The sequence below is a fragment of the Corvus kubaryi genome, unplaced genomic scaffold (assembly GCF_017639235.1).
Source record: "Corvus kubaryi isolate FWS band 111438036 unplaced genomic scaffold, C.kubaryi_AGA036_p1.0 split1-131, whole genome shotgun sequence".
Classification (NCBI taxonomy): domain Eukaryota; kingdom Metazoa; phylum Chordata; class Aves; order Passeriformes; family Corvidae; genus Corvus; species Corvus kubaryi.
This window is the reverse complement of record NW_024582073.1, coordinates 20,635,182-20,647,621: the sequence shown is the minus strand read 5'-3', so window position 1 is coordinate 20,647,621 and position 12,440 is coordinate 20,635,182. Positions and strand designations below refer to the sequence as shown.

At 41.3% G+C, this 12,440-nt stretch overlaps 1 protein-coding gene across 3 annotated transcripts in view; it reads right to left on the bottom strand.

The window, feature by feature from the left end:
- TBC1D14 (TBC1 domain family member 14) overlaps window positions 1-12,440 on the bottom strand; it is a 65,391-nt gene that overhangs the window by 28,642 nt on the left and 24,309 nt on the right. Inside the window, exon 1 of one of the 3 annotated variants that reach the window (XM_042052934.1) lies at window positions 3,565-3,669. The exons of the other annotated variants lie outside the window; for them this stretch is intronic. Within the exon in view, the coding sequence (XP_041908868.1) occupies window positions 3,565-3,567 (3 nt within the window). The 5' untranslated portion in view covers window positions 3,568-3,669. Of the gene's footprint in view, window positions 1-3,564; window positions 3,670-12,440 lie in introns of those variants that run through there. 3 annotated transcript variants of the gene reach the window in all.

Here is a 12,440-nt window from a genome sequence, read left to right as displayed (position 1 = left end):
GGTACAACGCCTTACACAATCCTAAATCACAACGGAGCATAACATGTTAACCTGTGTCTGTGATCAGACACTGACACCCTGGAGCAAGACTAGCAGAGAGGCATCAAGATGGTCTAGACCCTGAGGTCTGGAACAAGTGCCATATGAACAGAGGTCAAGAGAACCAGGCTTGCTCAGCCTCCAGAGGAAAAGGCTTTGTAGGGAGGGTAGGCGAACATTGGGACAAATTTCCTGAGATGTGACAGAACTCCTGACCTTGAAGGCATTCAGAGCTCAGGTGGATGAGCCCTGAGAACCTGGTCTAAGCAAACTGTCCTGAGAGGGGAGATAGCCCCTCAGAGGTCCTTCTACCCTTAATTACTGCATAACGCTGATCTACAGGAGAGGACTTGGTATTCAGGTACCATTTTATTTTTACTTTTCCTATAAACACTGATTTTAAAAAAAAGTATACTAAAACCATGACCTAATGGGACCAAACAACCTTTACACAACTTCCATCTGCTTCAATGCTTTAAATATTACAGCAAACATTAAGTATGCAAAGCATCAGTGATATACAAACAACAGACACGGTCAAACAGTCCTATGGAAAATCACATCCACATTATAGTTACTTCTACATTCAACTTTATGATTCTTGCCACTTCCAAAACTCAAAGGCTTTCATGCACAGCTTTTTTATACCATTTCTATTAAAATAAAATTTAGAAAAAACGTAAATGTACACTATTAACGAGCACTATGAAGAGTGTTCCAGCCATGGACCTTTTCCTGCTAGCACATGGAGTTCCTCAGATGGTACTGCTTGCTTTCTCTCAACGTAACCTCTCAATTTCAACAAAACTTCCTTGGGCAATAGATCCAACCTTTCCAACACAATGAGGTTCATTCAGCAACTAAAATGAGATCCATCCCTTCCAGAAAGGCTGTCTCCAATCACACCTTAAAAAAGGGATGGATGAAAACAAGACATGATGCAATGAATGTGGAACAACACAGCCTTGGTCTTCTACTCTGCGTTGTACAGTTCAATTCTACTTCAAGCTACTTCCATGGGGCTCACGGGTACAGGTCTGTGCAGCCCTCAGGACACAGAAAATCCCTATTTTCCCTTGTCTATTAACTGGGCACTGCCTCAACAATCAATCCTATGATGACTACATTACTGTAATGGGAAACACGGTCATGAATTTGGAATGTCTGGCTCATTAATACCAGCTAATACTGCTATGCATGACATCAGTTTGAAAACAAGGAAAAGAACCAAGGAAAATGCATTTAAACTACAGACTAGTACTCAGCTTTGTCAAGTAAAGGTACAGTGCTCATGCTGACAAAGCCATTCGCTAAAAAATCCTCCAGAGAGAAAATAAGCAAAGAAATGCTGTAAAAAAGGTATTCAGATAGAGAGCATATTCAGAAAGCACAGATGTAGTCTTACACTGGTCACTTGCACCAGCAAGCAACTGAGAGTGACCAGTGTGTAAGTGCACCATCACAATGGGCTTCAGGTGCACCAGCTGCAGAGTAAATCCACTGTGCCGATAGGAATGAAGTAAATGGCTTTTCTTTCTCTTAGTTTCTATTAGGAGACTGATTTCTTAATGAGCCCTTTTTCACAAATTAACGAAGTCAAAAATTAACCTCTATTACTCCCTAAGGCATCTCAGAATTTGACATTAAAACATATGCACCCAATGTTTATTATAGTAGAAGTTCCACTAAAGCTACTTAATTTTGACATATGAAAATGATATTCAGGGTTTTCTTTCACTGAAAGCCAGCTGGAGAGCAAAATTGCTTTTGGAAAGTGAGAAAAGAATGTCCACACTGAGCTGCAATGGGAATTTTATTCTGTACCCCAGAATTAATTTGGAAATCCCATTCAGCTAAGTACAAAGTTCTCCAGACCACCACTACGCACACCCTTATAAGAATTTATTGGTTAAGAAAATGTTTTATTTCTGAATATGGGTAGCTAGCTACAGTATCAGCACATCAGTACAATTATGCAAACCTCTCAAAAGCGCCAAAGCCCACCCTGCATTTCAGCAAGTATTCACTGGTGTTCTACTCAGCACTACCCTACAGTAAAAAAGCCAGACCAGCACAAAAATGGGAGTGGCACATTTGATCAGATTACAAGTATGATTCCTTTGTAGGAATTTCAACCTTTTCAGTGGTAGCCAAAAAAAGAATAAAAATGTCCTCTGGTGATACTATCTACAAGACTGGTTTTTAATTAGGGAAGATTAAAAAAAAAAACAACCAAACAAAACCTTCCAGCCCAGTTTCCCCCCCAAAAAACATAAAAACCAAATACCCCAAAATTCACAGAAAACAAAAGCTCATGGAAAGTATCTTTTACTCCACTGAGAAGAGAATGCAATTTCAGAGTACAATGTATGATACAGCGATGAAGCACACTGAAGCCTCCACAAACTCATATTAAGAGTATCTGCTGACTGAGCAAGTCCAAGTATTTGCACATACAGGCATACTGCAATAGGCTAAGCTACACAATAGCTCATTTAAAGTTTTTTATTTTAAACCAGATTCAAATCTCTCACAGGTAAAAGTAATTCAGCATCTGTTTAAATGCTATGCTGCAGTTAGGGGTTACTAAGCTGATATGGTTGCAAGTTAATTTTAGGATCAACTTAGGATGAGCTGACGGTTTGCGATTTAAAATACAGCCTTATCACTGGGATCATCTAGGCTTTCTTCCAGGTTTCACCTTTAGCTGTTCACAAGAGCTGAACTAGGGTTTGAAGATGTTCTATAAGAGCGTGCTGTAGATTAAAGCACTGATTTAAATAATCCAAACCAAACAAAGAAAACCCACGGAAACACGCCTCCCGAAACCAAGTTTAATTCTGGGTGGAACCTGCCAGCTTTGCAGTTAAGATGCAAGAACCTGAGACTGTGGTGATTCTCTGCGATTCTTCAAAAAAGAGAAGCCAACCTACAAAAGGATCCTCAACCATCTCTACCGAGAGATGCAAATAACCCTCCAGAACACAGGGCAAGTGCTGAAAGACCGACTGCACTACCCGGGAGAGGGCTGTGTGACTTCCCACACGCCCCGAGCCTCCCCAAGCACCAGCAGCACGGCAGAACTGAACGTACAATAACACACACTGCTCTATCAAGGTCATCTTGTTTTGGCCCTGCATGTTTAAAGGCAGCCACTTTCCGACGGAGCCGAATATGAAATATTCATGTTGGGTGCCGGAGCGGCAGACACCAGGCTGCGGGACTCTGGCTCCACGGGCGGCAGCACTGCAGGGCAGGAGGGATGGCCAGCACAGCCGGGGGTTCCAGCCTACAGCCCCCACGCTCCGACACCCCGAACCACCGGCGTGGCTGTGCCACCGCCTTCCATCCCGGCGGAGTCTCGCCTCGCACGTAGAGAATCCCCTTCCCGGGAAGCTGGTTCTCGCCTGGACCCGGCGAGGCGACCGAGAAGCGGACGAGGCCGGGTTCGCCCACACGCGTTCAAGTCCCCGCCCGCCCATCCCGCCTGCCCCGACCCCCGCGCCCCGCAGCCGCCCCGCTCACCATGAACGCTGCGGTCCCTCACGGGCGGCGGCGCCGGAGCCCCATTGCCCGCCCCGCACCGCGGGCCTGGCTGCCGCCGCCCGGGCCCGCACGGCCTCGCGGGCCGCCCGCCCGCCCCGCCTCCCGCGGGAGGATCCGCCCGTCCCGCCCCGCCCCGCCAGCCGCGCTAATCACCCGCGGAGCCGCCGCACACCATCGCTGCTCTCCGCCTCGCCCAGCGCTGCCTGGGCACGCACGGCTCCGCCTGGCGAACGCCTCCCGCCTCCCGGGCCGCCCCGGCAGCCCCGCCCGGTGCAGACCCGCGTCCATGACGGACAACCCAAACCTCCCACAAGCTCGTCTGCGTTAGCCGCAGTCTTTGTCAGCTTAGCATTACGGGTGTTGGTTTAGGACGCAGCTGTATTCCTTGAATCTCTCTCCACTCTCTTTCCCACACTGCCGCTTCCCCTCCCCGCGTCCCTGGCTCCAAGCCAGGCGTTTGCTTGTACCGAGTCCCGCTGCTGTGCCTTGCTGAGACAGCCTCGGTACCGCTCCGAAGCGCCAGAGCAGCTAAAACTCACCAGCCCCTGTATCAGTGCGGAAGGAGCAGCAGCAGTGTTACGCTGAAATACTCCTACGGCATAAGCATCTTTTCAGTAGCACTCATGCTCTGTCCACCTCTGACAACTCTAAGAGATAGATATATAAATCTCTTCTACAGTTCTGACAACTCCCACATCACCTCTTGCTAAATATTTTGCCTCAATCCAGATAAATTAAGCTTGATATTCTTTCTTTGTCCAAAGACTCTGTTACCTAAGTCAGTGGAGACACCCAAGTTGCTGTGGCTCCATTTTTGGTAGACTTGAATTTTAAAATATTATCTATTCACCTGCAACTGTTGCCATTTTCTCAACTCTGCAATAAGGATTTCATATTCTTTTATCTCACTGACTGTGGTTTGCAGCTGCCAGGGTGAATTGCTCACGGTCTTTATCACAGATAAAATGATCCTAAGTCCTGAAATTAGCAGCAAGGACTGATCTGAAAACAACTGGTCACTTAAGCATACTGCTTTCAAAGCTTTGCAATAGTTGGGAGAACTTATTTTATCCGAATTGCTAGGTGTTATATCAGCTATTGTTTTCAACCTGAGACTTCACATCTATTTCACGGATGCAGCAATACTACAGCAAATACAGAACAGCTCACTGTTTACAAGTATATCGGCTTCATTCCCACCACCACCAGTTACAGACACCTGCCATCCAAGCATCTCGTGTCAGAGCACAAGTCAACACAGCTCATGCAAAACACTGCAGACTCCAGTGCTAATGCTTTATCTCATGAACTATCTGAAACTAAGTTATCGCACATATCAAAAGAACATTCATTAAAGTTACAGCTATTAACACGGGGGAAAAAGCAGATGCTGAGGAAGAGCACCCCTGGGTGGGCAGTGGTATTCCTGCAGTAGATGTCTATGCTTTCACACTGAAATTAGAATGGTATCACAGCTCTTCTGCAAAGCCCTGACTGGGAGAGAGGAATGCCTGGTGACACAGGAAGATACTGCAGGATGAAAAGCAAAGTACACCCTGTAACAAACCACAGCTGGCTACAAGTTACACACACAGTTGGTAGCGGTCACTATTTTTAGGCTGCTTCAATTAAAACACTACCTGAGACTACTTGAACAAGTTACGTGCAAGATTTAATTACATTTTATTTTTTCCACAGGATGTCCCACCTCATTCAGCACACAAAATAAGAACTGGACCAGAATTGCCCAAGCAAACAGATAACTATTTTTTCTCTGGTTTTTAAGTCTTATCACTACCTCAACAGTGCTTCAATGTTCCCTTGCATTGTTTCATGACTGTCTACTGCATGTCCATCTGAAATCTCTTACCTTTTATAAATGATGTAGTTTACCAGACAAATTTCAGCTGGTGCATACCCAGCACTTTCCTGGCCCCCAATACCCTTCTGGCCCCTCTCACCATTTCTGTGCCACCATTACACAGCCATGGTCAATACGCTGGACTGGGGAAATGATACGACCAAAACCACACCTTTTGTTTTGTTCCATTAGTTTGGTTACTCTGCAATGCCTGCTCTGGGACAATGTAAACGTGAAAGGAAAAGGAAAACAAAGGAATATGCAGCAGGACTACCAGATCATGAAATTTGTGATGATCTTTCGGTTGGGAAACTAAGATGTGATTCTTAATGTGACACTGGGCCATAAATGAATAATTTTAATGAAGATCCTTATATATACAGTAATCAAAGAGAATTTAAGGAGACTGGAACATCAGGCAAAGATCTGATTATGAGACTAACCTTCAAAATTTAACAGAGTTCTGAACTTCTGAGTTCAGATATTATACAACCTGAGAAATCTGAATTGCATACTCAACCTGTACTTTAGTGATCTGCCAAGCTCTACAAATAATTAATGGTTCAAGAACCATCAGCCCTACTTGCTTTACATAGCTCTCTCTATATGTGTATACATATATATTTAATCCTCTTACATTAAAGAAAGGATACCTGAGCAGAAGATAGCAATTGCATAACAGAACTTGTCTGTGATAACATTATATGTGTGAAGTTTTATCTTCCACCAGGACATCTTTCATCTTTAGTACCACAGTATTCTCCTGTTCCATACTTTACAAATTAGGAATGCCTAAGCAATGTAAAAGACAAGATAACATACTATGGCCAAGTTGTGAGGAAAACCTCGCACTATTTGTAGGGATCATTTCAAGTGCTCTGAAATTTGCCTCTTTTCCCCAGGAAGCATCTACTTTTCCTTTCTGATTACAGGGGATACAGAACCTGGGCTGGCAACTGTGATCCCACAAAATCACACTGAAGTTAAATGAATAAAATAATCCATACATCTTACAGAAAGTTAAGAGTAAAGCAAAAAAATGAGAAGCCACATACTCTTGTTTTGCAGTCCTGTGCGCCAGCCACTAGACTGCAATTTTAAAAATTTTAACAATTTTTCCATATACATATTTTTATAACTTCATATTCTGAGCAATGGAGGCATTAGATTAAGGAACAGTTAAAACCTAAGCAAAGACAAGGCCAGGTTAGCTCTTCCAAGAAAGAATAACAGTTTGCTGTTTTGAAGTCTGTTGCCTCTAATCATTCAACATGCTATGTATCAGATGGTTCCCACCCTCAGGGTTCACGTTTCATTTGTGCTGTATGTAAATAATTTAACTGGTTTTTGGTTATATAGAGTGACATGCTTCATTAAAAAAAGAAGGAAAGTATTTGAAGTACTCAAAAGAGACAAGGCATACCATGAAGCATGTTGCTTAAGAACAGCTTTTTATTGTCAAAAGCAGGATCTTCAATCATATTGTGCAGCATACTGTTAGGAGTGACTCTAACATGAGTCACAGTAACAACAAAAAAACACCCTCCTGCTCAGAATACTGCAAAGGACACAATTTAATCTGCATATACAAACACGTGCGTGTTTCCCTAGGTACTGACACTATGTGGCACACTGCAATATTAATCAAATGGAAACATCTGCAAGAAAGGCCTCCAGGAGGACAAGCATCTGGGAAATGTCTGAGCAAGAAAATACAAGCTAAATGGTTGTTTTATTTTACTGTTATTTTCTTGTGAGCATCTGCCAGAATAAAACACTATCAACACTTGCTTTCAGCATAACCCATAAACATCACTTCCAGGGATTGGAATTCCATTGGATATGGACTTCATGTGAAAACATAATTTTACTTGATCTGTATGCCTGCTCACTGATCTCTACACCTTAATTATCTGTATAGTCTCAGCATAATAGCCTTCCAAAAAATCTCTCAGCAACTTTTTCTTCTGACATTTCACAGTAGTGCTGATGTTGCAGAAGAAAACTTACCTTTCCTATCTAGTCTCATATAACACGCTCTTAGTGTGGCTGAAGATCATGTCACAACTGTTCCCCTCATTCTGAGCGAGACACAAAAATAAAAGGACTCTCCATGCTACATCAACCTGATGCTGACACCACTCTGAAATGGCCAAAAATCCAGGTTAACTACAGGAAATAGAGGAAAGGAGTCACAGAAATATCATATTTCATCAATATCATATAACTCATCTTGCAGGTTCTCAAAGCAGCTGTAAAAACAACCTCAAATACTTGTAATCTTCAAGACAGTGTAAAAGTCACCCAGGAATGCCACTTACTTTGCAGTGCACAACAACTTGTATTTTATGCTGTTCAGATACCTTCCACACCACACAGTCACTATTTTTGTTTGCAAACAGCTGTCTTTGCAGGTAAGTATGTGCACACTTGTATTTAGCACCATGACTCCAGCACGTACACCAAACTAAGGTAGCGAAGGTACTTCACTGGGTACTTCTGACCATATTCTACTTCTCCCCTGTTTTCAAATCTCTCTACTAATTTCCCTTCTGCTTCCTCATCAAGATTTGGGTATCTTTATGGGTCTCTGACCTCTTAAAATTTTATGCTTGTCTGCCCTTAGAAATTACAGAAAAACAAGGTAATAAGGCTACTACATTAAAGCCTCTGAATGGTTTTTTGCATCCATGTTTGCTTCTCTGATCCCTGAAACTACCTTTGAAACTCTTACTGGTGCCAATTTCTCACATGCCTAATACAAGCTTCTTTGGTACTCATACTGACAGTGTGCTCCATATTCTCTCTCATCAGTAGTCCAGTCTTACAGATCCTTGTGCATTCTGTGTTTAATTTTACAAAAAAACCCCTATATCAAAATGTTCCTGAATATAATCATCTTCTGAATTTAAGGTTCAGTCTTGATGAGAAGAAATTGCAGCTTTTTAAAGCTACGCACAAATATAAACATAATATATGAAGGAGGGCAACATACCTTTATAGTGTGGCTTAAAGCAATGACTATTTTTAGGCTTTAATATTAATGAAGCTGTTTCCACTGAGCTTTATCATGCTCAAGTGAGAATTTCTCAATAGAGCACAAGAAAATTATGTGAAAATACTAACAGGCATGAAAAATTTGTAATAAAATCAAGGCAAAAAATAGGACCAAGAGTCCTCAGAGAGAAAAGGAGAATGAGAACATAAAATTTGCTAGTCTTCCTTCAGAAAGACACTTAAGGAAAAAGCACCAGTCTGGCTTTTCAAAATCCTTACATTCGCATCTTCAGGGTTTCCAGTAACACACAGTACCTCCATTCATTTTGCAGAGCTAAAGAACATCAGCTTTGTTTGTTGTTGCTAGAGAGCATGGTAAGAGTTAGCCTTTCAAAACCTGTATCTACGCCACTCTTTAATTTTATATGAAGTTTGAGATGCATAAGCTGGAAGACAAACAAAGAAAACCTTTGGGTCAGGTTTCTTGGGAGCTTGCTTAAACTTAACACAAAATTAGCACAATGAAGTCTAGCAAAGCTTTCTCAATCTTACATGTCAGCAGTGGAAATGTTCCAGTCTCCAGTTAGAATAGGAAGTTCCACCATATTTAGGTGTTACACATCTGCTTTCAAAAATTTATCACCAGCTTTGCTTCACAGCAATGCTTTGCCAAGTGTTTGTGCAATGCAACAGTCAAAGGCACGTGGCATTATTTCCAGGCTTGCTCTCTACAGACATCTATTTTCATTCAAAGCCCATGAGAGGAAGGGGGGATCTGAAAGCCTCCTGTGTGTTGCCAGTGGAAGGTTACTACATGGAAAAAAGCTTACCGACTACACAAAGAAGTAAGTGTTTAAGTATCTTTCTATTAGCACTGGAAGACACACAAATACCAGTTGCATGATGGATTCTTATTTAACACAAATGAGAGCAAAATTCCACGGATGTATCAGCTGTTCTGAAAAGTTATAATCTCTGGCCTGGAAATTTTGGGGTTAGAAAGAGCTGTGTACTTGATACTCAAAAGTCAATCATTTTTCCGTGAATTTGTGGCTTCCTGCCTTTAAAAATAATCTTGTGCTACCAGAATTCATATTCCAGCTAATGCTAAGTATCAACTTGGGCTACAAACTAACTGTCCCTATTGAGACAAAGAGAACAACTTCAAAGTTACTGCACTTCCCCCAAAGCATACCACCAAGCATTGAAACAGACTGCGCAGCAGATCAGCAGCTGACATTGTAACTGCAGTAACAACTACCTAAGCTTATACTTCTATTTAGTATCTTTACTTCTGAAAGCAGATACTTATCCTACAACACTGCCTGCTACACCTCTTTAGGATCCCTCCAGCTTCCAGGGCTTTTGAGCCACACAATTTACTAGGCATTTTAGAGAGCGAGAAAGCTAAAATAAAAGCTTTAAATCTGGAAAAGGAGGAAAAAACCTCTCACTTCCTTTCAAAAATACTTTGTAACTTGTAATAGCTATTTAAACCAATACTCAAAGCTTACTGCTCTCCATTTGTCTGATGCTTGTAACATATTCTGTACTTTCATATGTTGTTAACATATGGGAAGAAGTTCCAACGGCATCAAAAGCAGAACTTCGTCAGCTACACTCTGCTAGATTATGATACCTGACTGGGTCATATTAAATTCTTTTATTATTAAAATACGCAGGAACAATCACCCTGACACAGTATTAAATCACACTTTCAATTACGGTGAATGGAAGCTACGACTCTTGCTTTGTCTGTTTAAATATGATAGCAGTTTTGTTTGAGGCAGGTAATTTTCAAGACAGGACAAGGGCAACACACTCTTTGTAGAGTAATACAGTCTACTGGAATTGTTGAATGATCTATTTAGTACTGTTCTTGTTGAGGAAAAAGGAAAGACTTTTTAGGACTTCATCATTGACATAAAAGGTTTCCTTTCTTTACTTATTTTTATTTACCTTCACAAAAATTAGATGTCCTTTACATATGATTGCAATAAAATAAAAGTATTTGTAATTGGATCAGAAGGCAAGACATGAAACAGCAGTGCATTAAGGCAACTTGCAAGGTTTGGGTTTTTATTCTCAAGTGGGGAAGTTAGTTACACCTTTATTTCCAGAGAATGTAACAATAAAAGGCATAGGTTAGACCAACCACAGTAATTATACCTTCTTACACTGCCCTTGCTTCTTGTTGAAAAAAGGAACTCTGGCCCACAGATCTAAATCCTGCCTTTCTGAAGGCTGACTAATAGAAATGAACCCAACAGTGGAGACCACAGGAAGTGACTCACTCACACCCTTGGACTTCTCATGCAGAACAGAAAAAATGCACTACAGTTTCTAGCTTCAAAGTGGCAGTGAAGTCTGTGTGCTAACGCTCACCCTATTGGCAGCTATAGCCATCAGTCACGATGGCTTACTCAGGCTATCCAAAGACTAACGCAGTACAAGCAGAAGACAGTGCTCTATCCAAGGCTGTAGCTCTAGCACCTGCCAGAAGCAGCAGCCAGCCTGAACCAACGACTTCCCCTTCCAAAGGCCCTGAATGGACCATATGAATGCAGTAAAGCACGGCTCAGGCAAATGCTCTGAAAAGCTCTGTATTTTTAGCCACTGGCAGCCATCAGCAGAGGCTGCAGATGTGCAGATGCAGAACACGAGGCCGCAGCTCCCCACGCTGCACAGCTTCCACCCGCACTGCTCCTGCACATGGAGCTGCACAAGAACCTGCACACATCAGCAGTCTGGGGACTTTGCTCTGCTCTGGGCTTTTTTTAACCGGGAGAAAACCCACTGCTTATAATGGGACATTTTATCACTATCTGCCTAAAGCATGGGTTGTAGTAAATTCTTTCCATGTTTCTCGCTAGGTGCTGTTGCTTTGAAACTCTTTTCCATCTAACAGACCCAAACCAGAAAACAGACTCTGATAAAATCACTTTACTTCATCGACTAGGATTATAGCTTAAATCATGTGAAGATTGAATTGAATTATAATTAACATAATTCAATTTATGAAGTTTTTCCTACACTAATATTATAACCTTTACTCTTCATCCCATAACAAAGCATCACCTGTAAGCCAAGAAATTCATTTTCCTGTTTTGAGAGCTCATTTTTACTTTATCATGTCCTACAGAGTGAGCCTCTTCAGTACAGCTGATTTTAATTGACTGGAATGTTGACCCCCCCACATATAGCCATATCCTAATTATTACAGAAAAACATTTGGAAAAATAACAATCCCCAAGTTAAAAATCATAGTTATTTTTTAATTATTAAGGAATTGCCATTAAAATTTTTAAATATTCCAATATGGAACGTCAGAAAATGAGATCATAAAATATTTACACTGAATTTTTGAGTCAAGATTGTTATTGAAAGGCCTCAAGTGTTACATGTGCTGAATTTTACCAGTATTGAAACTTAAAAAAAAGAAGATGTTCCATTGAGCTCTTATTGGAATTCATATAGTGAAAGCTAAATTGTACAACCCTCAAAGGGTCAAAGCACACTTGGAAGGCAAAAAAAACCTGCAAAACTCATTGATTAAAAATGGATTCTGCTATTATATTTTAAAAAATTAAAATAAATACACTATAAAAAAAAGTAATTTCATTTCACTGGGGAAGAAAGCTGTAACATGTCTCTAGGATATAGCCAAAATCTGGCTTTCCTCTATATGCCTTAATCTTTTAATACACAAAATCTTGACTGGCCACATGCAAACAAGTTCTGTGAAGACAGATCACATGAGAGGAGATAACCAAATGATATGGTGATTCTTGAATTTTTAAAGGAATTTCTTTTGAAGAGCATTCACTAACAAAACTGTGGGGAGAGAAGTTGTTGCAAATATATGGTATTTACAACTTCTGTGCTTGACAATCTCGTAAAGAGTTTCTAAAAGAAACAGTGGCTGCAAAGCCTAGCTCAGTTCTACAGTCTACTGGAAAAGAAGAGAACTTAGCTGAGGTGCTGTCATTTGACTTTT